Source organism: Syngnathoides biaculeatus, chromosome 21 (genome assembly GCF_019802595.1).
Source record: "Syngnathoides biaculeatus isolate LvHL_M chromosome 21, ASM1980259v1, whole genome shotgun sequence".
Taxonomy (NCBI): domain Eukaryota; kingdom Metazoa; phylum Chordata; class Actinopteri; order Syngnathiformes; family Syngnathidae; genus Syngnathoides; species Syngnathoides biaculeatus.
In genome coordinates, this window is record NC_084660.1 from 6,079,118 (window position 1) to 6,104,242 (window position 25,125).

Consider the following 25,125-nt stretch of genomic DNA (forward strand, 5'->3'; position numbering starts at 1 on the left):
GTAAACTTTGCCCTTCATCCTAGCGAAGACTCTTCTGTCACATAGAACACCAGACACCTTCCGCCAACTGTTCCACCCAGCTTGGACCCGGTTTCTTCACTTCCTTACCACACCCTCCATTGCTCTGTATTGTTGACCCCAAGCATTTGAAGTCGTCCACCCTCGCCATCTCTTCTCCCTGGAGCTTCACTCTTCCTCCTCCGCCCCTCTCGTTCACGCACATATTTTCTGTTTGACTTCGGCTAATCTTCATTCCTCTCTTCCTCCATCTTTCTAAATGTTCCTCCGCCTGTTCCCTGCTTTCACTGCAGATCACAATATCATCCGCGAACATCACGGTCCAAGGGGATTCCAGTCTAACCTCGTCCGTCAGCCTATCCATTACTACCGCAAACCGGAAGGGGCTCAGAGCTGATCCCTGATGCAGTCCCACCTCCACCTTCAATTATTCTGACGCCCCAACGTCACACCTCGCCGCTGTTCTGCTGCCCTCATACACGCCCTGTACTATTCTACCATATTTCTACGCCACACCGGACTTGCGCGTGCAGTTCCAACAGTTCCTCTCTTGGTACTCTGTCATAGGCTTTCTCTCGGTCTACAGAGACACAATAAAGTTCCTTCTGACCTTCTCTGTACTTTTCCACGACCATCCTCAAGCCAAATTATCTAATATAACATGGCTGATAATCAAATGTATCATGTATTACATGTGCTGTTTGTTAACTTTGTATTCTAGGCAGTAAAACGATTGTAAAATGTGACTGGATTCGAGTAGTACCAAAGGTCCTGTCCCTCAAATCCCTTCCGTACCTCCCTCGCTACGCCGAGGGGATCCTTTTGGTCTCGGGGACCTCCATAAAGGGAGCACTTACGCTAACGCTAATGAAATCGGCTCATCATCAAAAAGTCATTCCGGAAGAACAGACCTCCGAGCGCTCCCGCCTGATGTGGGCTGATTCCAAGCGTCTGTCGCTTATCGTAACGGCACACAAGTATTCCATGCTCACGGCCCTGGGAAAGTGGCCCCCTTTATCCCCCCCCGGTGGATAGAAGCAGACTTCATCATAACGACCTCTATTCTGCCTTGACAAAGTTGTTATTGAAACTGACGGGAAGTTTTTATGATCGCATTGTAGAAATGCAACGTGATTTGCTTTCCTCTGCGTACTTGGCTGGAACACATTTATGGACCCCCCCCCCCACCCCCCCTTTTCAGTGAGGATAGTTGATTTGCGATACAGCTTTTACAGGCACTTGTCAGACCGGATTGAGCAGCAGGAGAACAGTCAACCCCAAAAGAGCGCGGTGACATGCGATCTGCTGTCGCCCACAGCTCACACTCACACGCCACCAAAGCCCCGCCTCTTAAAGGCACACATCCAAACACACCCGCTGTCCTTCCTAAGGAGAATCGAGAATTATTATTATTTTTTTTTTTTTACAACGTGCAAAGCAGTGAGACAGACCCAACCTGCGAATTTATTTTTCCTAACGATTTGCATCTAATTAACAGATAAAATAAATTTTTTATGCATTTAAGTCTGTACTTTTTTTTTGTAACTCTTTAAGAACACGAGTTAAATCAGTAGTCTGCATGTCCTAACGGACAGAATTGAGCAGGCAAAAGCACAGACAGACTTTGGAGCCGCAAGCAGCTGTTCCTGAGCGTTTAACGGCAGGGGGTGTCCGTCACATGGGCATATGCACTTACACACACACACACACACACACACACACACACACACGCCATGCTTATTTGCATAAACACACACAGACAGACTAAAGACTGCCTGTCAACAAGGCAACATAACTACACGTATGCGACCAACGCACCCACATGCATCCACAGAGGAAATGATAATGATCAAAGCAGCCATCCCGCTGAGTTTTTTGCGAAGATGCGAAACCAGCTCGTCCCTCCTCCGAAGGCCGCGGGCGTCGTAATGACATGTCTCTGGTTGGCGTCGTCGGGGTGGGGGGGTGACGACGGTCTTTCGGGAAAACAAGTCCCTTTGGGTCACATTTGGGGGAGTAGGGGAGGGAGGTGAGTTTAATAATGTACGCAGTCGGCGCAGGGTCGGGTTCGCGAGCGGCTGATGAGAACACACAAACAACCCCCCCCCCCCTTCCAAAAAAAAACATGCGGGGTTTTGTTCAAAGAACAGGAGGAAGATGGAAATTATTCATGACTTAAGGAATTCATTAAGAACTCAAAGTAAACAAAGACGGTGACAGCAAGGAGCTCAAATGAGACTCCAAATGGGTGCAAACAAACTTTCTGCTTGATCAAGATAAACGCAGATTTGAGACGGGCTTTGGAAGACTTCCACTGCGAAAACTACACCGAGCCTCGCTTTCTAAAGCCACACACATTCAAAGTCAAAGAGTCTACGCCGCAGAACGTGAGGATGGCGACCCCGGAGTGGAGAAAAATAAGACTTGCACAATGGGATGATGGGTTCATTAATCAATGCTAAATAGCCTCAACCCTAATTTGAAGTGTTAAATTTATATATATATTTGCAGAATTTCATCAGTAAACCAGGGCCAACTGTATGTGTCCCACACGCGCTAAAAGTTCAAGTGCGCCACTCCACAGACTGCAGATATACTTGGTGTCCATTTAACCCGCCTTTCTTCGTTTCAAAATTGAATTATTGAGGCTCATATTCAATTATTTGCCATCCGAGTGGCGAGTGGCAAAGCGGGCGGCTTAAAGTTCACCCCGCAGACGCCGTCGTCGCCACTCTCACTCCATTTCCCGGCGACACTCGACCTCTCTCAAACAGCCTTGTCGCTCCTGAAAAATTGAACACAACACAGTCGCCCCGCTTGCCCTTAAAAGCAAGACGCGGCGGCGATGGGTGGGGGTAGGGTGTGGGGGAGGGTGGGTTGGGTGCTACAACCAAAAAAAACCAACAAACAGCGGCACCCGCTGAGTGATTTTCTGAGCTACACAACCAACATCTGACAAAGGCCCCCAACCAACGCCTACACCCCCCCTAAAAACGTCACGCGTGCGTCTATTTAAGCGTCGTGTGCTGCACTAGGCCACCTCTCAGGCCTCGTTATCGTCATCATCACCGCCACTAAAGCGGCTCGGAGGAGGCGAGAAGTTCTCCCGCGGAATGTCAATCGTCCCGACGAGGGCGAAAGCTGAAGGGCGAGCGTGCCGCGCTGCTCTTCGCTCGTTTCGGAATCCTGTACGGTACCCTGAATCTTCTCCACAGGTGGCCACTCATAAGAAAGGCAAGTACTTTGTGACTTTATTTGAGTAGTTTTGGGTTGTTTTTAATCACGGATAAAACTTTTTCCACCTTGAAGGTGACTTACAAACTGTACAATTTCAAAAGCGAAGGTAAAAATGAGTTCCTGAAATAATTAGTCAGGTGCTTCAAGAAACAAACAGCAATGATGTGCGGGCATAAGAAGGCAGCGTTCCCAAATGGGGCGTACAGGTTTAGTCTCCATGGCAACCCGCCAACCCTCCACGGACATGAAACGCACGCCGACTCGTGTAGGTAAACGATTGCATATTCATAAATGCAAAGCAAAGCCTTGTAACGGCGCATTGTTTGCACGCGCCGTCGACAAGCCGCCGCCGAGTCAGACAATATTCAGAGTTAAACGCCGCGGAGCGGATTAAATGAACGCGGCGTGGCCGGGCGGAAATGATTTTTCAAACCCGCGTCTGCGGCCGCGCGCAGCCGGGAGCTGCTCGTTATCCGGCTCGTCGGAGGGAGGCCCATCTGGTTTTTACGCGAGGTGACGCTCTCGGGTGAGGATTTAAAGAGTTTGAACCGCGCTAACAAAACATCAGTGACATTTAGGAGGCTCCGTGTCGCGCTTGAGACTTTTTCCACGGGGGTCAAGAGCAGGTCATGTTTGTCCTGGCGCATGTTTTAAAAAATGCAGAACCCACATGAATCATTCATGACGCATCGCTTTTCGAAAATCCCAAAACACGATTCAATCCCGGTCGAAACTTCAAGATCGGTGCCGCGTATCTTTGTGGGGAAAAACGTCTCAGGCGTGAATTGCAGCCGACTCGATGGAAAGCGACGCGCGGCAAAATACAGATGAAGTACTTACTGTATGTGCTAATCGTGCATGCAGATTGATATAAATGAATAATGTCGCGCGGGATCTTTTATTCAGAGCTGCAGATGAAGAGCGGCAAAAAGAAGAAGAAGGGGGGAAAAAAAAAAGCCTTTCAGCCCCGATTTGTCTCGGCTTGGCAGCTCGTATATTGGCCTCCGGAGCCATCTATCAAAGCATTCAAGTGTGCTGATTGGCCCAACGAGCCGCAAAAGAGAGCCAAAATCCTTCGGAGACAAACTCGCATTTGATCGGGATACCCCCCCCCCCACCCCCACCCCCTCTCCTTTATTTTCTGGTCTGCCGAAGTACGCTCGGCGGAGGGACGGAGGAGGCACGGGGAGGCGAGGGATGACAAACGATGCCTCCCTGCCGGCGAGACCGAGGTTAAAGCGCCAATTAGTCGCCGTTAACGAAGCCTCGTTAGCCTCGGCAGAATTTCTTCTCGCGGCCCCGACTCCTCCTTGTTATCCGTCAACTCTGGGCGACCTCACGTAGCGCTCGACTAAAAATACATAAATAGCTTGCGTTCATTCAGCTGATAAGGATGTCTTATTCTAGGAGGGAAAAAAAAATAATAAAGAAATGCTCACTCGCAGCCCCGCGATTCTGCAACGCCATCTGGGATCGTTTTGTGGCTGCCGAGGTGCCGTTACATGCCGCGCCGTTGGATTTGGCCACTTCAGCGCAGACAAAAAAAAAAAAAAGTGCTAATTAGGCGACGGGCAACAGGAGGACGCCGCGTCGTCCGCAAAGGCTCAGCGAGCACGAAATGAGTCCTCCGCAAGCTATCAGCTTGTTTGTTATTGTTGTGGAAATGCCGATTGATTCGATGGGGCTCGGTGCAGGCAATTAGGAGGAAGTGACAGCGAGGATGCAAAAAAAAAAAAAAGGCTTCCTTGAGGATGCGGCATGGTCACTTTGCCCAAAAGAAAGCCAATGGAAATGGACTTTTGCCCGTCGTTAATGAGCAGACAGACGAAAGTCAATCCTGAACGATTCCAATTCGACCAAAATGTTGAGATTTGCTATTTGAAAAGGTACAACTCGAAACCCTCTTCTTGGAAATCATCTTTCGCATTGAAATGAATACAAAATTCCACTAATCCGATCAAGACTGCAAAGACGTTATAACTATGCCGTAGTAAACAGAACGGTAACGTCATAGTGAAAATACCGACGAAATACGGCCAAAATGCTGCCGGAAATCGGAACGTTGTCGTCATTACGAACGCCAAATTTAACGCAAACAGATAGCAATGCCGTTTTCCGCTCTCACAGCTGTGACTAATTTCACGACGAGCGTTGCCGATAGATGCTGATCGCAGACCGTGACACCCCAAATTTTCTCAACGGATTTCCACGAAAAAAAAATTGGAATTCCGTGAATCCGCGGAAAATTCTCAACCCATTCATGGTGCTGCTCCTTCTGGCCTGCCCGCCTTAGCCACCGGGAGGCAGTATAATACAGTCCTAATGACACAAACTAATTAGACTGGTGGGAATAGATGAATACAATTTGATGGAGTAAATATTAGAATATAGTGTGGGATGAAAACGACTGACGATTTCCACCGATGCAAAAAGGGCTCTTCGTCATTCGCCCTTCGCCAACGCACAAAGACGAGTCCTCTTCGCGTCCTATCGTCTGCATCCCGGGCCTCAGCCATCTCAGCGTCGGGTTCTTCAAAAGGCCGAGGATGACAAGACCGCTGGACGGGCGCGGCGCTGCCACCCGGCCTCAGGAGTGGGCGCGTGAGTGATGTCGGCGTGCCTGCGGTGGCGTTTGTGCGCTGGAGGTGGGAACGCGCTCGAAGATGAGGAGGCCCTCGGGGGATGAAGAGCTAACCTCTACGATGACTCGGGTTGGCCTCGAAGGGATCGGCATTGCAAAAACTCCAATCCACCTTCAGCGCCAGTGTCAAAAAAACAAAAACAAAAAAACCCCAAGGGCGGTGAGCTGAATACTAAATTGGTGTTTTGACTGGCATAATCCATCTTTCATTTCCTTAAAGAAAGACAAACTAGTGATGTTGAATTTGAGTGAAAAGATTGAAGCTGTTTATCTTTTTTTTTGTTTTGTTTTCAGGCAGCACCCATGAAAGGGCCAAAACGATCCATCGAATAACTTTTTTTAAGTTACAAAAAAAGGTTGATGAAAAAAATGCCACCGTTAATGGCACACGCACACTCAAAAGTCACCGATACTACAATATGGAACATGAAGTCAGTGACCCTAATTGGACATTAATAACACGGTAATTATTCATTCATGCATCAATCAAGACACAAAAAAGGTTCACACAATTTAGAAACCTACAAAACGCTCTGAAACAATCGTGAAACCTAAGGAGATTAGCATGGACACAACTTGGACCCTTCTGTTACCACGGCAACCGCATCCTTCAATCCCGTGTTTGTGTGTGTGTGTATAACGCAAGTCCAGAGGCCTATAAAACCTGTAAAAGATGATGGGGTGACGGCTTCTGACATCCCATTTAGGCAAACACGCACAGACGCATATGCACACATTCGATATATAGTGCAGCTTATAATAAAAAGATCCTTCACTTCAAAAGTGAACATACTCTGGCTTCATTTCCACCGGGAATTTCACATGATGTGCTTTCAGACCACCTCGAGTCTGGCCCGGCTCTACTTTGTGTGTAGGGGCGACAGCAAATTTGATGTTTCTGGTGGCCCGTGATTGCACGACAGGCAAATTTATCAATTTATATGCACACACACACACACACACACACAACACGAGAAGAAACCAGAAAAGAAAGATCAATTTTCCAGTTGTAGATTTTGCCTTTTTTATCGCTGGCTCTCTTCCCGTCACACTTGCACATGCTTTTCCTCGCCGCCACATTGAGGGAAAACCGGAGCGAGCTAAGGCAGAGGCCAGCTATGAGTCGGCATTCGGTTCGTGTGGGATACTTTTTTTATATCCTTATTCACAATGCAAAAATAAAATAAAATAAATAACCGGGCTTAAAAAAAAAAAAAGCAAAGTGGAAAAGTTAATTGAATGAAGATTACACTACGAGAGTTACGCAACATGATCTGCCAGTAGAACAAGAGAATAAGAGAATTAGCCTGACGCAAGTGAAATGTTCCGACAAAAGTTGACTGGTAGGATAAAATATCCTCATAGACGAGAAAAAAAAAAAAAAAAAAAAAAAAAAAAAAAAATCAATAAAACAAGCATATTTGGCCTTCACTTCAGATATTCCATTTTGGTTTGATTTTTTTTTTTTTTTTTTTTTTGGTCTTGCAGTGCGGACTGGCAGTCAGACAACCGTCTCCAAAATCAAAATTTAAAATCCGTTCGAAAATGTTTGTTTTGACTCGAAGCAACACAGCGACTGGAGTACCGCAGGGAACAACTTGCAATCCATTGTTATTTGCCATGAATGCGATAAGTTGAACGCTCACTGCCCAATCTTAAAGCGCAGACACTGCACCTTGGATCCCAAATGAAGTTTGGAATAGTGATAAACGTCCTGCGTCAATCCATTACAAAACGATACTGATGCATTTCTGCGTACGGTGCTGCATACGCAAATGAGCCGCACATCGAAATGGCTTTTAACCAGGCCCTCTCGCCTCCAGACGAAAATGATCAGTTGGGCTTTACTACTTCTCATCAATACAATGTTTTTTTTTTTGGTTGTTTTTTGCATGCACCTGCTCGCCGCTTGCGCCCAATCAATCTTCATCCCTCATCTCCATCCGCCGACGGAGGGCGAGAGGAACGCGTGTCTCTTCATTCACTCTGACAGTCAGACCTGCTCACGTACGCTTCCTGTGCTCACGCTTGAGCACGGGCTGCTTTTCAGCCTTGACAAATGCACTCGGCGCCGGCGAGATATTCATCACGTCGGGGGCCCCCGGTGGATCTAAACACGTCAATAAGATGGCTGCCACTGTCACTTTTATCTCCCGACACAGTGGTCGGGCAGGCAGCTAATGCGAGCCCCCGTTTATACACGGATACGGTCCAGACCCACACAGAGCAGGTGAAAATCTGATATCGGGAGACCCCCCAACCCCTCATACAACACATGAACTTGAGCTAAGCAACCATACAGCAATACTCAAGATTCTCTTTGTTCTGCGCGAACAATAAACAGACAACTTCACTTTCATAAATTATGTGGATTCATCCCGATTTGACATCCATCAAGCGTTCATCTCGACGGACTCGCAAAGATCTCTTCGTCGATGCACGGGGCAGCGATTACACGCGAGCGGGGTGAGCCATCACGAGTTGTCCATTGATCCACATGACGGATGCGGGTCGACCGGATCCATTTACGCCCCAGCGGGCCTCGCGCGTGTCACAGGGGAGACGATAATAAAACAATTTAGGGATCAACGCTGGGTCAATAATGATACGTCGTAATCTGCGCCTTGAATTATAATCCCAGCATTGACCCGCGGCGTGAAAGAACGGATGGGCGGCGCGGCGAGGTCGTCGTTAAAGAGAACACATTACGATGCAACGCCAGTCCCGTTGGGCGTCCTTGACGTCGCCCATCCTCACCTCCGAGCGTCAGCTTGTGCGACGCATACGTGTGACAGCCTTTCATCGATTAGCCGCCGGCGCCATACTGCCGCAGGTACCGCGGCCTGGCGCTTTATCTGCCCTCGGACGGAAAGCTAGATTTTCACGCGGTCTACGCTTTTAATCGGCTTTTTAGAGGAAACGCGTTGACGCGTTCGTTCGTGATTAAGAAGAGTCACCACACTGCAATCAAGCGTAACCGTTGCCTACCTTCTTCTTGTTGGTCGGGCAGATGTAGAAGCTGCTCACCACGATGGTGGTCCCCGGCATCAGGTTGAGTTTCGCGTACGTTGTGCCGTAGTCGGTGGACCTGAAACATGAGCAAACAACTGTTAAGAGGCGCAAGATCGGGACACAAAATGATTGCCATTGTTCGAGGCGATTACGACAAAGCCGACAAGCCCTTTGTTCGTTGCGTTACTCGAGCGGCTGACACAATCGTGCTGGCAAGCCCGACGTTGGCGAGCGCCCCAATCTGCCGGCAACAAATGAGGATTACCGTGGATTACTTTAAATAGAGGTATCAATAGGAGAATGTCAGCGTCCTTTTATTTTGCGCAGCGATCCGAAGCCCGCAAGCCAGAGGACGCGGCGGACTTAAATCGAGCCTGTGGGCAACAGCACGCAAAGAAAGGCCTTGGAAAAACAACAACAACAACAACAACAAAAAAGCAAATAACCAGCCAGTAGACTCATTCGAGAGGTGATTTTACTCTTTAGCATGGCGAGGAGTCACCGACAACTCAATAAGTGAGTCGACATTCCAGAAAAAAAGAGCTCTTTTGGCCTCTTTTAGTCAATCACTGGAAAGCCCATCCATCCATCCATGATCTCCCGCTTTTCCAGGTCAGGTCGTGGGGAAGTAGCTTTAGCAGGGATACCCCAGACTTCCCTTTTCCCCACCCACTTCTTCAGGAGGGATCCCGAGGCAATCCCGAGCCAGTCGAGAGACGCGGTCTCTCCAGCATGTCCTGGGCCGTCCTCGGAGTCTCTTTCCGGTGGGACGTGCCCGGAACGCCTCACCAGGGAGGCGTCCGGGAGGCATCCGGATCAGATGCCCCAGCCACCTCATCTGGCTCCTCGACACTGAGCCCCTCCCTGATGACCGAGCTTCTCACCCTATCTCTAAGGGAGAGCCCTGACACCCTGCGGAGGAAACTCATTTTGGACGCTCGTATCCGGGATCTTGTTCTTTCGGTCACGACCCACAGCTCGTGCCCATGAGTGAGGGTAGGAACGTAGATCGACTGATAAACTGAGAGCTTGGCCTTTTCGACTTAGCTCCCTCTTTACCACAACGGACCGATACAAAGTCTGCATCACTGCACCGATCCGTCTGTCGATCTCCCGCTCCGTTCTTCCCTCACTCGTGAACAAGACCAAGATACTTGAACTCCTCCACTCGGGGAAGGATCTCATCCCCGACCTGGAGAGGGCACGCCACCCTTTCCCACTGGAAAGCCATTTTAGCCATTACGAAGCCACTCCCACCTCTGCCAATGGGTTAGAAAAGTCTGATCCCCCCCCCCCCCTCCCAATCTTCAAAACCTCTATCGGGACTTGAAAGTTGTATCTGGATGTTGCTCACCTGTTTGCCACTAGACTCACAGTTGAAGATCATGTGACTATCACTTTGCCTTTTGATTGGGCAAAACGTCTGCGCTCTTGCAACGCGAGTGAATTTTTGGGTAGCGTGTGTGGGTGGCTGCATTATTTAAATTCAGTGAGTCCTTTCAAATGGCGTGTGATGCAAAAATAATGCGACGCGATTGAGGTACAAATGCGATTGCTACTGCGCCTCTGTTTTTTTTTTTTTTTTTTTTGGTCATTATTCCATTTAAGAACGCATCTTCAAGAGCGTTTAAACGACGAGGATTAACCCCAAGGATAAAACCAGCGAGCAGCTGAAAGCAAAACGTGAAAAAGAAAAAAAAAAAAAACGAGTTTGTGAAGCGCCGTGGGGCAAAGCGCTGACCCCCCCCCTCCCCCCCAATCTTGCCTCTGACTCTGACTCGAGAAATTGCAAGAAATACGATTGCGTTTAGGCAGGACGACTGGCTCCAATTCCGAGTGTAATGTCCTCGTTCGGAACGTCAAGGTTGCCCATGCGAGAGCGAACAGATGGCGCCTCGACACGTGGGCGTCCTGTCAGTAGGAATCGCACCTCAAGTCCACTTTCCAGATTAATTTGTTCGGCGGCCAAGCTCGGGACTCCGTTCGCTTGCGTTCTACCCCATTTTGAAATGAATTGAAACTGTGGCTCTCCTTGCCCACGTGCCAGGGCATCAAGCTAACTGCCAACCCTGATTCAAAAGATTCCAGATGCGAATCAACTTCAAACACAACAAAATCGGGGACAAAAGGACGGCCGTCGCATCTTTTGCTTCCCAAAATGTCGTCCACTCAGCGTCCTGGCGGGATTCCCAAAAGTATTTTTCTGCCAGCTAGCATGGAGTCGAGTCAACGCGTAAGCGCTCCTCACATTTCTCACTGGGGAAGTGACGAAGTAGCGGCTCAAGAGGGCTTTCGACCCACCGCAGCAGAGGTAATTGCTCACTGCTTGAAAAAAATGATAAAAATACACACAAAAAGCCAAACTGCATAACCGAGGTGGGGGTCCTTCATTTGTGCTCAAGTGACGGATTGGCCTCGCGACAACTCTTTGCACTCGAAGAAATACGCTCACAAGCGCCGCGCGACGCTCAATCTCTCCTCGCCGCAGACACGAACGAAGCGAGCGACCAAACGCCACACGTTCATCGTTCGCTTTCACAGTTCACGCCAAACATTTGGCGCGCTCGTGTGCGCCTCGGAAGGTGCGAATCCGGACTCGGCGTGGGCGTGCGCGGAGTCGCCCGCGATGAGAAAAAGAAAGGAGCAACCGGACTCGGCCGCCAGACCCCCCCCGAGTGAACAGATGACGTCGCGGTTCGGCGGGGAGGTGCTGGTTAGCGGTGACGTCAAAGCACGGAACGGCACAGAAAATTGCGCATGCTCAGCGGTAGTCACATTGTTTAACTCGAGTCAGGCTTAAGTCACCATATGTAGGACCTGGGACCAACGTTCCCGCTAATTTTTGACGTTTCTAAGCAAACACGCTAAGCCCGTGAGCACCAACATTGACCCTTGGCTGTTTTTCTTGGTGTAAAACTGAAATATTGCTTGCAGAATAGATTTCGCAATGCATGTTAAAAGCTGAACGATGCCACCAAACAGTTTTAAGGTTAATGTTATGAGGTCTCCCATTTTGAAAATACAGAATTAGCTTTTTGTCTACTGTATTGTCTGTGCTTTCGACCTCTGTCAGGCTGAGCAAAGGTGGAATTTTAACATTATACACCATCTCATCCTGTACTTTCGACTTTGGCTTCAGACCAGACCTTTTGTACTCAAAAAAAAAAAAAAAAAAAAAAAGAGAGAAAATCTCATTCAGTTTTACCACTTTTTCTTCATTATTATGATTGCGCTGCGTGTGTGGTACAAGTACGCAATTGCGCAGGTGCGCAGCTTATAGGGAATATTGCTCGGGACTCTTGGCTTAAAATGATGAACTCGACTTGACTTCGAGTCCCGCTCAGTGACGGTGTCGATATGTGCCCTGCGACTGACTGGCGACCAGTTCAAGGTGTAGTCTGCCTTTCGCCCAATGTTAGTTGGGATAGGCTCCGGCTCTGCGGCGACCCTTGCGAGGATAAGCGGCTTGGACAATGGCCATGGAACTTTTAACTTGAGAGGTGATTGAGAAGCTGCTAGTTAAAAATAAAACATACTGTGCCTTTAATATCCCGCCCAGAACAGATCAAATCTGTTGGCCGTGACTTGTTTTCACAGCCAAGACAACCTCAATTGTTGTTTTAAGCAGTTCTCGCCCCATTTTTGCTGAGTGGCCAATTGAGCGCAAGCAAACTCCCAGAACCCTAAGTAATATGCACGTGCCAATCCATCGCCGCGGTTTGACCCGTGCACCGCAAAAAGCGGCGCCCGTCAGCTACCTCTCGCGCCCACACGCGCCGGAGGGTCAAAGGTGAGGCCTCGCTGGGACGCATCTGCAGGGATTCTCGCGGCGGAAAAGCAATTTGAAGACTCATCAGGAAACGCTGGCCGCTGCTTGTTCGACTGAGACGACAGCTGAGTACAATCCAACTGCTTAATTCTTTACATTCTCTGAGCTGAGGAGCTTCACGGCGCGCTTTGGTTTGGTCAAAAGGGTTTTGTGGGAGGGTGTGACGCTTGTAATTTGATCAAACTGTTTGACACCTTGGGCAAAGTCAGCATACATCTGGCAAAGGAGCATACTTGCAAATGCAAATTCAAATGAGGCCCGACGGGGTCACTCGCAACCGCAGCCGCCGCTGATCTAGTTCAACCATTCCCATCAATAATAAGCCCGTAAACTAATTAGCGTTGCCGCTTTATTTAGGCCAAGCGAGCGAGTGTGTGCGTCTCCTCTGTCAGGGAAGAGGACGTATTTATTCGAGCTGCGTGGTTAGCATTGTAACGGGGAAATCGAGGGAAAGCCTAAGACAGAGTACCGAGAGAGGAACTGTTGGAACTGCACGCGCAAGTCCGGTGTGGCGGAGAAATATGGTAGAATAGTACAGGGCGTGCATGAGGGCAGAATAACAGCGGCGAGATGTGCCGTAGGTGTGTGAGAAGAATTGAAGGTGGAGGTGGGACTGCATCAGGGATCCGCGCTGAGCCCCTTCCTGTTTGCGGTAGTCATGGATAGGCTGACGGACGAGGTTAAACTGGAATCCCCTTGGACCGTGATGTTTGCAGGTGATATTGTGATCTGCAGTGAAAGCAGCGAGCAGGCGGAGGAACAATTAGAAAGATGGAGGCACGCACCGGAAAGTAGAGGAATGAAGATTAGATGAAGTAAAATGTGAGGGGCGGCGGAGGAGGAGAGAAACTCCAGGGAGAAGAGATAGCGAGGGTGCGCGACTTCAAATACTTGGGGTCAACAAGACAGACAACGGGAAGCAGAACTGGAGGTAGCAGAATCCGACTCGAGTGCAAGGCGACCTCTGGTGCGACCCGTTCGTGGACCTGTCCAGTCTATGCAAATGAGCCAATTAACCGGGGTCGTCGCGGAAACGGACAGCGAGTCTCCCGCCTGCGTCCGTGGAGACGGCAACAAACGGCACCTGCAAGAGCCAAATGATGCCGTCCCGAAATTCAAATCCAATTACGATTAAATATTGAGAATCAGGGCAAAAATAGGCGACAAATTTGCGCTAACAAGTCGGGAATGACAAAGTAATAAGACGGAGCCCTTAATTGAATCATGGTTTTGAGCCTTTTTTTTTTTTTTTAATTTTGATATTCCATCTTTGGAACAATTCTGGAAGATGGCCTCCGCCAAAAGCCATTTTGGGGCCGTGGAGCCTCCATCCGAAAGCATCACGCAAAGAGGATTACACAAATCCACGCTGATGCTTCTTTTTCGCCGGCCTAAAGACGACGCAAATTGGACCCGAGTGTCCCAAAAGGGTCGTGTTCTTATAATGCAACCCGGTCCCCCCCTCCCCGTCCCGTCCCTGCAGCCAAAAGCGATTCAAGTTTGATGTCTGCGTCATTTAGGACCACTTTTGGAAAAGCAAACGTCGTGGGATGTGTCTTTTATCGTCACCCTTTATGTCAGTTTAGTCGAGGGGCGGGTGGTGGTCGTGTTTGTGGGGGGGGGGGGGGGGCTGTTTTATTCCAAGCTGTTGCCAGGAAATGAGACAAGAGCGACGCAGCAGCCTGCGAGGAGATGAAGTGCCGAGTTAACAAGAAAAAGGTTGAGTGCCGTTATGGGATTGTCGTAACGGGATGAATTATGATAATCCCCTCCCGTATCAAACGTTTTCGCTTCCGCCGACTGCAGCACCGAAGCCGGCGTGACTGTCGCCCGTCGTTTTGCTCTTTATGGCCCCGCCAACGACGTGCGTCCAATAAGCATGCAAACAGTTTATTTTCAGTTAGAATGGGGGCGGGGGGGGGGGGGGGCTTGTGCGGTTGAACTTGATTTGCCACTGTGTGTGTTTTCGACAAAACACTCCAGTGCGTGATAGACAAGTGGTGAATTTTTGAAAAAAAAAAAAAAAATTTTAACACCTCGCCAACATCGTCTTTTCGACATTTAGCGGTGACACTTTCATCTTCGGCCTGGTCGTGAACCGTCACACATATGCCTCAGTGCACTTGAGTGTGTTATGTGTATTTATCAGGCGAGTAACCGAAATGCTTGTATATGGCAAAAGCACAAGAGACAAAGACTCAAAAACAGAACAATTATCATCATAATTTTTTTTTTTGGGGGGGGGGGCGCCTATGATGTCCCGGCTCACAACAGTTGAACGCCGAGTTGTATTTTTAAATGCTTAACTTTTGTTTTCAATACCTGCACGCTATTCAAAAAAAAAAAATCATGAAGAAAAAGGTTGTACCATCCATTCACCTCAACATCATCGTTTAAAAATACATAATTGTTACTCTCGTTACTTCTCCATGTGCAATAACGTACATAAATATTGCACAGTTTGCCGTCTTTGTATTTTTATTTGCTTTACTCCACGTGTCCGCTGCAAGTATGGCTAAACTGCATGTAAAATGGGACATTTGGCCTCAAAGTTATCCATCCATCCATTCGCTTATCCTCACGAGGGTCGCGGGGAGTGCCAGAGCCTATCCCGGCTGTCGACGGGCAGGTCGCCAGCCAATCCCAGGGCACGTGGAGACAAACGGCCGCACTCACAATTACACCGACGGGGCAATTTAGAATGTCCAATTAATGTTGCATATTTTTGGGATGCGGGAGGAAATCGGAGTGCCCACCCGGAGGAAACCCACGCAGGGACTGGGAGAACATGCAAACTCCGCACAGGCGTGTCCGGGATTGAACCCGGGACCTCGTAACCGTGAGGTCAACGCTTCAACAGCTGATCCGCTGTGCCGCCACGGCCTAAATATCAAATATCTTCACGTTTTTTTTTTTGTTTTTTTTGTATTTTTTTTGGGGGGGGTGGGGGGGGTAGCATCTGGTAGTCTTGGTGATGTCAACAAGCAAAGAATTTACTCAAAGGAGAGTCCAGAAGAAAGACTGGTGTGGAGGAAGCCCAGGCAGCCAGACTCTGCGGGAAATACATTCCGTGCACGCGTGTGTGGGTGTGGGTGTCGCCGTGGCGTCGGCGAGGACATTTTTGATTAGCGGCTACGTACAGTGTGTACGTTTCATGTTTTATGGAGACTGAGCGCTGAGTTGCTTTCAACCTTCTGCCTCGGGCGACAATGAAACCGCACCACGGTAGCCGGTGTGTGTGTGTGTGTGTGTGTGTGTGTGTCACACGTACGTGCCCCGGGGGGGTCGGCAGCCAGAAAAAGCGCGACAGTTTCTCTCAAACCCCCCCCCCCCCCACACCCACCCACTCGCTTTCCCTTTCTTTCTGCCAAGCTGGGGATTTCGAGCTTTCTAACATCATTTACAACCACATCCGTCCTTCCTCCCTCCTCGTCTTCCTCTTCCTCCCCGAAAATCTTTTCACAGCGCATAAATGGGACAACCGCAAGGGGGAAATGTACTGTAAAGCCTTTTATTATTATTATTATTATTTATTTTTCAGTCACTTCATATTGTGGCTGCAGCCTTTCAATCAAATACGTCATCCTCCGTCGAGATGCTCATTCGTAAATATGTTGATTATTTTACTCGTCGAAGTTAGCCAGAACAAGTTTTTGCTCCGGCCGACCAATCAGAGGTGGGGGGGGGGTAAAAACTGCAGACGCTATTGAATATGCCTACGATTTAAAAGTCCACTGTCATGAAATGCATGATTTTTAGTATGTTATTAATGGAAGAAAAAAAAAAAACGGTATACGGTACGGTATGGACCCAGAAGTTCCCCCCGCACCACAAAACATGATTTTGACATATACAGCTTTATGTAACTACCGCCATGAAAATCCTCTTGTTTTCGAGGAGAAGCAGGAAGTGACATGCGAGGTAGTAGCGCACTCGAGCGGTCTCGCATGTTTCTACTGGTTTTACCCGATGATAGGTAGCTCGTTGTTCCTTCGCGTTAGCCAAAATGCCGGCTCGTTGCCTTGCTGGATATCGCAGGAGATGCGGCCAATATGGACGTCGAATGAGACTTCCGCAACTTTGCCCATGGATGACGCCCTCTCCGCTCATATTTATTTTTTCGTATCGACATTGAAGTGAATAACGTTATATGTATTTTTCATTACAATCTTTTTTAGAATGTTTATAGGCGTGACATTTGCGCTTTAAGGAACATTTTGAATGTGGATCTTCAACGGCTGTCTTTTTTTTTTTTTTTTTTTTTTTTTGCCAATCGACCATTTTGCTTATTTTTCCTGCCTTTGGAGGACCCTAACAAAGCATCAACAGCAAAATAAGAACATATCATCATAATTCATACATGACTTCCTGGGAGGATTGCGTTTGCAGCTAATGGGAGGCTGAAGCTTTGAAGTGCCCCCCCCCCCAAAAAAAGGAGGGCGGGGGGGGGCGAGACAAACAAAGTAGCATCATCAGATACATTTGCTCTCTGGGAAAGTACGAAAACAAAAACAAAAAAACAAAAAGGGAAAAACAATTTTAAAAAGGCAATTTTAGCCAGTGTCTCGGCTGTTTTTGTTGTTGTGATGAAATGGAAAAGAACAAAGTCTCCTCTATTGTACCTGCAAGGTCAGGCTCGGCATCTGAGCATCTGCGAGGGATTAGACGGAAGGGAGAATTAATATTCCATGAGAACGTACGCATAAGATTCTCATTGTGAAGTGGTGCTGGGGGGGATGTTTTGCCGCCCCCCCCCACCCCCAACATTTCCACGCTGGTACGTTATCGGCCCAAACAGATGCCATCGCTTGCCGCCCGGGCGCTCAGTCTCTCCGCTGCATCGGGATGTTTTTATTTATTTTTACGACACCTGACCTGACCCCTCGGAAAGATCTACAGCCGCCAGACGTAACGCGGGGGTCGACCACCCCCCCCCCCCCCCCGCGACAGATGGGAGTGCGGTAAACGTTTTTGGCCTACCTCCACAGAGAGCTCTCCAGCACCTTGGTGGAATCGGCGTGGTAGTACTTGGTCAGAATGAGAATGACCTGCAAGAGGAGAGGGAAGACGGGCACTTTAGTCGGCGAGCATTTGCATTTCAAAGCTCTCCCTCCAAAATCTGCTTTTCTTCTTCTGTGTGGGCTCGGCCATCAGCTTAACGTGCCCCCCCCCCCCCCACCCCCAATATGACATCTCTGTTCCACTCGCACTGATGCCTGTGCCCGATTACCCACTAATCAACATGATAATCGGTAAAGCGATAAACGATAGCTGCAGCCATGATGTATTTTATGATATGGAGTTACTTGGAACGACCCGCTATTATCTTTGAATTCATTTTTATCTGTTATTTTTGCCGTGGCGCAACGTGACCCCGCGCGAGTTCATCCGGTCAGGCTGCTCTTTCTGAGCGCTACCGTTTGTGACAGCGATGGGATTTGCACCGTCGCGTCGACTGTCAGAGGGTTGAGGGCGGGTGGGGCGACTTGCGCTGGCAACGCAGTCCGAATACGTCCCGTGAGTTTCCTTTACGTGCACCGTATGCCTCGTTTTTTTGTTTTTTTTTCCCTGGTCGGCTCCAATGTCAAACGCAGTACGTCCGTGCAGCCCGGTCGCGGCCCAAAAGAGGAACGCACGTCCTTTTCTTCCGCCGCTTCACTGGAGACGACCCCCTGTCGCGCTTCCGACGACATTTTATTCCGCAGTCGGGGCGGGATCAAAGCCGGCGGACCGAGAGAACGGGCGCTGATCCGCTTCCGCGATCCAAGCCGGCATCAAAGCCCGTCTCGAGGCCGGTGGCTCGAAGCGGTCGCGAGTCAGGATGTCTTCGCAAACAGCGGCCCGACTCCTAAAAGATGATTCAAGTCGAATATCCGTGCTGCTAGCTTCTTCTCTCTCTTTTTTTTTTTTAAATCGTTTCAAAAACTTGTTTTTTTGTCTGTTATTTAGCACGATTGGTTAGTTATTGAATTGACTTCTGTGAAACTTTGTCAAGGAAAAACATAAAGAAACGTAATAGCGTGACCGCAAAAGCCTCCACTGTGGAGTTGTTTTGTTGGCCGCGAAGGAAAATGAGTCCAGTGACTTTTCCTCGGGGGTGGGGGGAAGGGTTGGGGGGGGGGTCAACTGGACGGTCAAGACCTCTGAGTGACTCCTTGCGGGACGTACAAGACAATCCATTGAGAGTCAAGATCACGGCCAGGCGACGACAATATGGCGCCTGTCCCGGGGACATTGCCGCCGCTTGTGTGCCATTGTGCATTGACGAGAACAGGGGGGGGTCAGTGGGGGGGACGAATAAAAGGATGAGAGCTGCCGGTGCTCGGCTCCTGGAGGAAGAATGCAGTCATTCATTTAAGAAGAAGGGAAAGGGGAAAAAAAAAAAAAACAGACCACACAAACACTTAATCACGGTCTGGAAGCAAAGAGGTCAAGACATTTTTGGAAATGATGTGCACAATAACATTTCAGGGCATTTTTCCTCCACGTCCACACGCGTCCTCGTTTATTGCTCCCCCCATTTGAACCAAACATTAAACAAAGAGAATTATGCCATGTCTATTCAAATGAACCCCGTAGCTTAATGCTCACAAATGATGCAAAAATGCAAAATCTGACAAATACCGTTATCACCGTTTAACCCTGAAAAGTGCCCTCACGTGGCCGAGGAGCAGCACAAACTCCACTGAAGTGGAGCAAAAACACATTCCGTTTAATTATGTCTAAATGTTTTAATTCAATACAGTCTGAAACCGTGCTAATAAAGTTTTTTTTTTTTTTTTCCTGGGGGCAGCGGCAAGAACAGATAAATCCATTTCAATGTGGGAACGATAATTTGGCATACGAGTGTAACAAACAAAAAAATAAGCAAAGAAATCCATATATAAAATGGCTGGACTGATTGCTAGTGAGTAACAATTCCCAACGTTCGGCGCACACAAACGAAAGCACCATCTCTGCAAAAATAAACGGCTCCGCTGGTGCAAATCCTGCAAATTACCGCCATTAAACGGCCGGGGCAGCACGGTGTCAACGCGGCGCACGCTCTTTATTTCGGGCTGGCCGCTGACCCGCACGCTCGTTACCGTTTGAACGGGGCTGCGAGATCGCCGCCGTTCATTAAAGGGTTCGTCGGGCAGAGAGGCCGGTCGGGCAATTACACGCACCTGCGCCTCTGCCGGCCTCCGCAAACCTCCGGCGCGGCAAAGGCCGGACAGCAGAGCGGCGCCGCCGTTTGCTAGTTTGTTCTCTTTCGCAACACTGCCTTTGTTTTGTTCTCTTTCAGCCATGTCGCGTCAGATGACGACGTAGCGGTCTGTGAGCGCTGCGACTTGCATTATTTCCAAAAATTTATGGAATTTATTGACCCATTTACTGACCAAGTCTTCTTTTAAAATCAAACTTAAAGCAAAAAGACAATTCCATCCTGTGCAGTTAAAACAAAATGCCCAAGCTAGCTTAAAGCGAGCAACTTATACATAAAGCGTATTTGAATACAAATGGTGGTGCAACACATGCGGATAAACAAGGATTATGCTCACAGGCATCAGTCGGGGATTATTTTCTGTGAAAAATGATGATGATGATTATTATTATTATTATTGTTGTTGTTGTTGCATCTTATGCAGATGAGCGGTGTTTCTTCTTTCCCTGTATTATACTTCCCCCTGGTGGCCACAGCCGTCACACCAGAAGGAGCATGAGCAGTTTCCGATACATACTAGAAATATTACGGTAATTATTTTCTTGGGGAGCCCGGAGCAGAGTAATGGCTTTTTAAGTCATTTTAAAAGGGGGAAGATGATTTGAGACACAAGCGTTTGGAGTTACGAACGTGATCACGGAACAAATTCATCTTGTATTTTCAAGAAAGTACGATGGAGGAGAACGTAACGACAAGGCTCTCCTCGCCCACATTCCAAGGAATCGTATTCATCTTCATATTTTTTTTTTTTCTTATTCACCCATCTAGCGTCCGACGAAACAAGATAGCGGTCTCAGATCAGAACTGGCTCCTGATAGTAGTGCGCATGCATCCTGCACTTATTCCGCATAATTGCAGGGTGCATCCACATCAAGCTATCTTTAGACGGCCCAAAAGCGGAGCATCAACGCTTGAAAAAGTGCAGTCCCAAAGATGGGGGGGTGGGGGGGTGGTTGGGACTCTTCTGCATCCAAATACTTGTATCTGTGTGCGGAGGGGCGCGAGGATCCCGTGGAGACGGACGGATGCATCTGCTCTCCAACAACTAATTGCGCCGACAAGTTCTGAGCCAAGCGAGCTGCTTCGATGTGCGGGAATCTACCGGCGCCGGTCGGAGGCCTTCGGGGGTCGCGGAGGAGATACGGCGGGCGATAGAGACGGCGACGGCGCGAGAGCGACGGAACAAAGAGACAAAAGGAAGATCGGGGAGCGTCAGACCCCGGCTGGGACGTGGAGAGGTGCGAAGGCGTAAATGGGGAGGGCGATCGATAGCGCGCAGGGGCCGGGCCTTCTGCCACTCCCGACCGGTTTATTGATCCCCCCCGGCTTACGGAGGACAAGACTTCCAGCGGGCTTCCAACACAACTTCATCCACTTCCAAGTCATCCGTCTTCGTTTTCAAGGGAAAGACCCACCGCTGAGCGCACGTACAGACAAACGTGGCCACGATTGGATCATCGGGTCTTTACAGAGATTACAACGTGGCATCTATACGGTCAAAACGTATCGTAAAGCACTTTATTAAACCCAAGAAACACGCAATAAGCACATTTGTACATGTCACGTGACTCGTGGCTCGGGGGTCACCGTGCCAACAAGCCAACGGCTAGCCAGTTAAACAGCCCGGCGCGAACGTCGCACTCTCAACTACGCATTTGGTCGACAATCGGTAGAAACCTTGTTACAAAAATATTCGAGAATTGAAATGTAATATTGATGTATGAAGTGGTAGCATATAAAACCTTACCGCAGGTTACGTTGTTCCGTTTTTTTGGACGATTCCTCCAGAGGACAAAGAATCCCGTCCACTTTCCCACAGCGGCCACAGCTGGTGGACAGAGCAGCGAACAGCTGTTGCCACGGCATTATCCTAATCCCCAACCCCGGCATTCCGACGACGCTCCCACATTTTTCCCCCCATCGTGGCCCCCGGGCAGTTTTTTTTTTTGTCGTCGCCGTCGTCGTTGGCTCAAAAATAACCAGCTGCTGAATTTCACGATTCGTATAATCGCGTCGTAACATTGCCGACGAAAACAAAGCGTTATTTTTCTGCGACAATCAGCGGGAGTTGAAGACGATTCGTCTCCCCATTGTTTATGATCTTCAAAAACAACGAACTTTATTGATGCCAAAGCCAAGGAGCAAGCTGCTTGTTATTAGCACCCTTGCAGGGACGTGTTCGGGACCGGCGAAACGGAACAGCGCCATTAGCGCGCCGCCGAGAAATGTGGGCGTGCAAATACATTAGGCCAAAGCAAATGCAGCATCGGTGTGCCTCATTTACTTTTTGGCCGCCACGCTTCATTTACGTCAAGCGAAAATGCTGTCTTCTCACGGGGAAGCTTGCCAAGAACCAGAAAGTCAATCATTCGACTGGCTCGAGACGGGGAAACTCCCACTTCGGTTTCTCGAAGTTCCCAAAAACCACTAATTTCATCTCTGATCTGTCTGTTTCAAATATCAAATGTGGGCCTTGAGCAGGAAAGTTTGGCCACCCGTAACTTCCACACGCTTCCCCGTAAAAAGGTACACGCCCTGCCTGATCTCCAACCCCCCCCACAAAGAAGACGCGGTTCACGTGCAACACACCTGCAAATTCATCCATCCCTGGCGTTTTACAGTTTCTTTAGCTGGATCACGGAGGCCACCCGAGCTATAGAATGAGGTCGGACCGAAGTGGGCCCGAAACAAGCCTCCGCGAGGCCCCGGCTCCTTTGAGACGCTGAGCGATGCAAATGTGCTCTGACGCGCGGCCGGGCGAGGCTGTCCATCAAGCCCGCGGGGAAAATAAGGAGCACCGACTGAATGGGCTTCCAGACCTCGCAGCCTTTGTTCGACGGCCTCGTCTGCAAACTAAATAAGGTGCCGCATCGTTAAGCAAACCATATGGATGGTGCCGTAAACTTAGGCAGGCCACGGGGCTGATGGAGAACTGCTCGCACAGGAGAAGGCAGAACGGAGGAGGGGGGGGGGGGGGACTGGCAGGAATGTGCCGTCTTGTGGAGCTTTTTGCGCCGAAAGCGACAGTTTGGGAGCATTTCGGGATTCAAAACCTTCAAGTCTGACCGCCAAACGAGTACCACGAGGGGAAAACGGAAATCGCGTAGCTCGGCTCCTTATACCAGTTGTTGTACTTCAGAACTGGGATTGGCTGGCAACCGGTTCAGGGTGTCCCCCCCCCGCCTCCCGGGACCCTCGTAAGGATAAGCGGTAAAGAAAATGGATGGATGTATATCAGTAATTTCGTTATTGAACCGTGAAAACATGGTGCAATTGTCAACGTCATCGCAGCAACGAGGGAGTCAACTGAGGCCGGGATGCTCCAATTCTGTTGGAATGTCGAAAGGCTCAAACAAATCTTTTTATGTTACATGTACAGAAGAATTTTGTTTTTCTTTAAAACTTTTCTTCAATCATACATCAAACTAAAATACAATCACCGCGGGAGAAAACTTCAAAAAGCGCCTGCACAGCTGAAATGCGGAAATCCGCTCATTGCTTTGTGAGCATTCTTCTTCGACGGTGTTATTAATGAACCGCTTCCGATAGACTGCCACCCCCGTCGTAGTGGCGTAATGGCGGAATTGCAGTGTGCACACTGCGCCCGCACAAGTGGAAACCCGGCGACTGGAGAGGTGAACGCCAGATGCTCTCACTGGTGTGAGAAATGTCAGCAGTCCAGATGGCTTTTTCTGCTCTTCACTCGGGCGCAAATGGAGATTTTTTTTTCCGTTTTTTATTTTTTATTTTTTATTTGTCGGAACACGATTGTTATTCCGCGGGCCGGCGTGGCGACCGACCTGTCTCGGCGGTATGACACGAGACATCTCATCCATAAACATGTCGACGTTGGCGGGGGTGAGCCGGCGGTGGAGGAAGGGGGAGTCGTGGGGGGGGGGGGGGTGGGGGGGGGGCTTCAGCCCTGCAGCCTGCAGTGGAGATGCCAAGTGGCTGCACCGTACGGCTCTTTTTTTTTTCTTTTATTATTCAGCTCATTGTTTATTTGAAAGTAACACAGATGTGAAAGAACAGATTCTTTTTTTTTTTTTTTAAGGATGAAGTCGTGGTGAAACAAATCAGGCTTTCATTAAGCCGACGCTCTTGTCAATGCATCCCTTTGGAATGTCAAACAACCCCCCCCCCCCCCCCAAAGTAGACGGCGCTTTTACTTTTTTGTCTTTCCTTCTGGGAAGCAAACGCACGCAAACGGTCGCAGTAATCTTTGCCGTTCTTCGCAGGCGGTAAGGAATTTATGCCCCTGAGCGACGTCCTTCATTTCTGTTCGGCCCGTCGTCTATGATATTCCGTATACTTTTAAAACGTCTCGTCTGCCGCTTAAACGACTCGCGCGATAATGTGGACTCAATTAGCAGAATTAGGCCTTAATGGGGGCCCCCACTTAAGACTCCCATCCACTCCTCGAGGCACCTGCAATTCGAGCGCGGGGCATTTGTTGCCCACAAGTCTCTTGGATTTACCTCCCGAAATAAACTCCCGCACACACACACACACACACATTGTGTTTGTTATTTGGTGCTGAGTGTTTGTTTACACGTGCAATTACGTGATCTCGCTGAGTCTATTTGATGAAGGCCGGCATGCGGTCTCTTGTGTGTCTGAGTGCGCTCGAATTGTGCACAGTGTGTGTGCGTGCCTGGCCTCTGGAAGTGTCAGATTAGTGGATTAGAGAGCCGGCCTCCAGCAGACCACAACCCCATGGGAGAATTCCCCCACCCCCCCCCCCACCTCGCCACAGCCTCCACTTTACTTTTCCAATTCAGCCTTTCCTTGCCTAAATGCAGCATTGTCCTAAAGCCCCCAAAGCTTTGCCTCCTTTGTAAATGATTCATTTGTCATCTTTTACTCCATTTAAAAAAAAAAAAAATCACTCTTACTAGTTTCCCCATCGGAGACATCACCATTTATCTGGCGCAATTACAACCTGCAGTAGGCCAGCTAGCCATGCGTGCGCCCCGAAAACGCATCTTGCCTTCACATAGTTTACTGATTTAGAGTGCCTTGTTGTCAGGCCATAAGTGCACGCACGGCATAAACAGAAAGGCAAAAACAGCGATTTTTTTTTTTTGGGGGGGGGGGTTAGGGGGAATACATCTTCCATGACAGCCATTCTGTGGATCGGGGCTTCTTGCCGGCGTCCACTTTAGAGCGCCCCATCGTACCTGT

General features: G+C 49.1%; 1 protein-coding gene across 17 annotated transcripts in view; it reads right to left on the reverse strand.

Annotated features, from left to right (window-relative positions):
* Positions 1 to 25,125, reverse strand: part of sorcs2 (sortilin-related VPS10 domain containing receptor 2) — a 56,268-nt gene that overhangs the window by 12,932 nt on the left and 18,211 nt on the right. For 13 of the 17 annotated variants that reach the window (XM_061809119.1, XM_061809115.1, XM_061809117.1 and 10 more), the window contains 2 exons: positions 17,718 to 17,785; positions 8,885 to 8,984 (listed from right to left, as the gene is read on the reverse strand). In XM_061809119.1, coding sequence (XP_061665103.1) covers positions 8,885 to 8,984; positions 17,718 to 17,785 — 168 coding nt within the window. The other 4 variants (XM_061809125.1, XM_061809127.1, XM_061809131.1 and 1 more) reach the window with 4 other exon arrangements.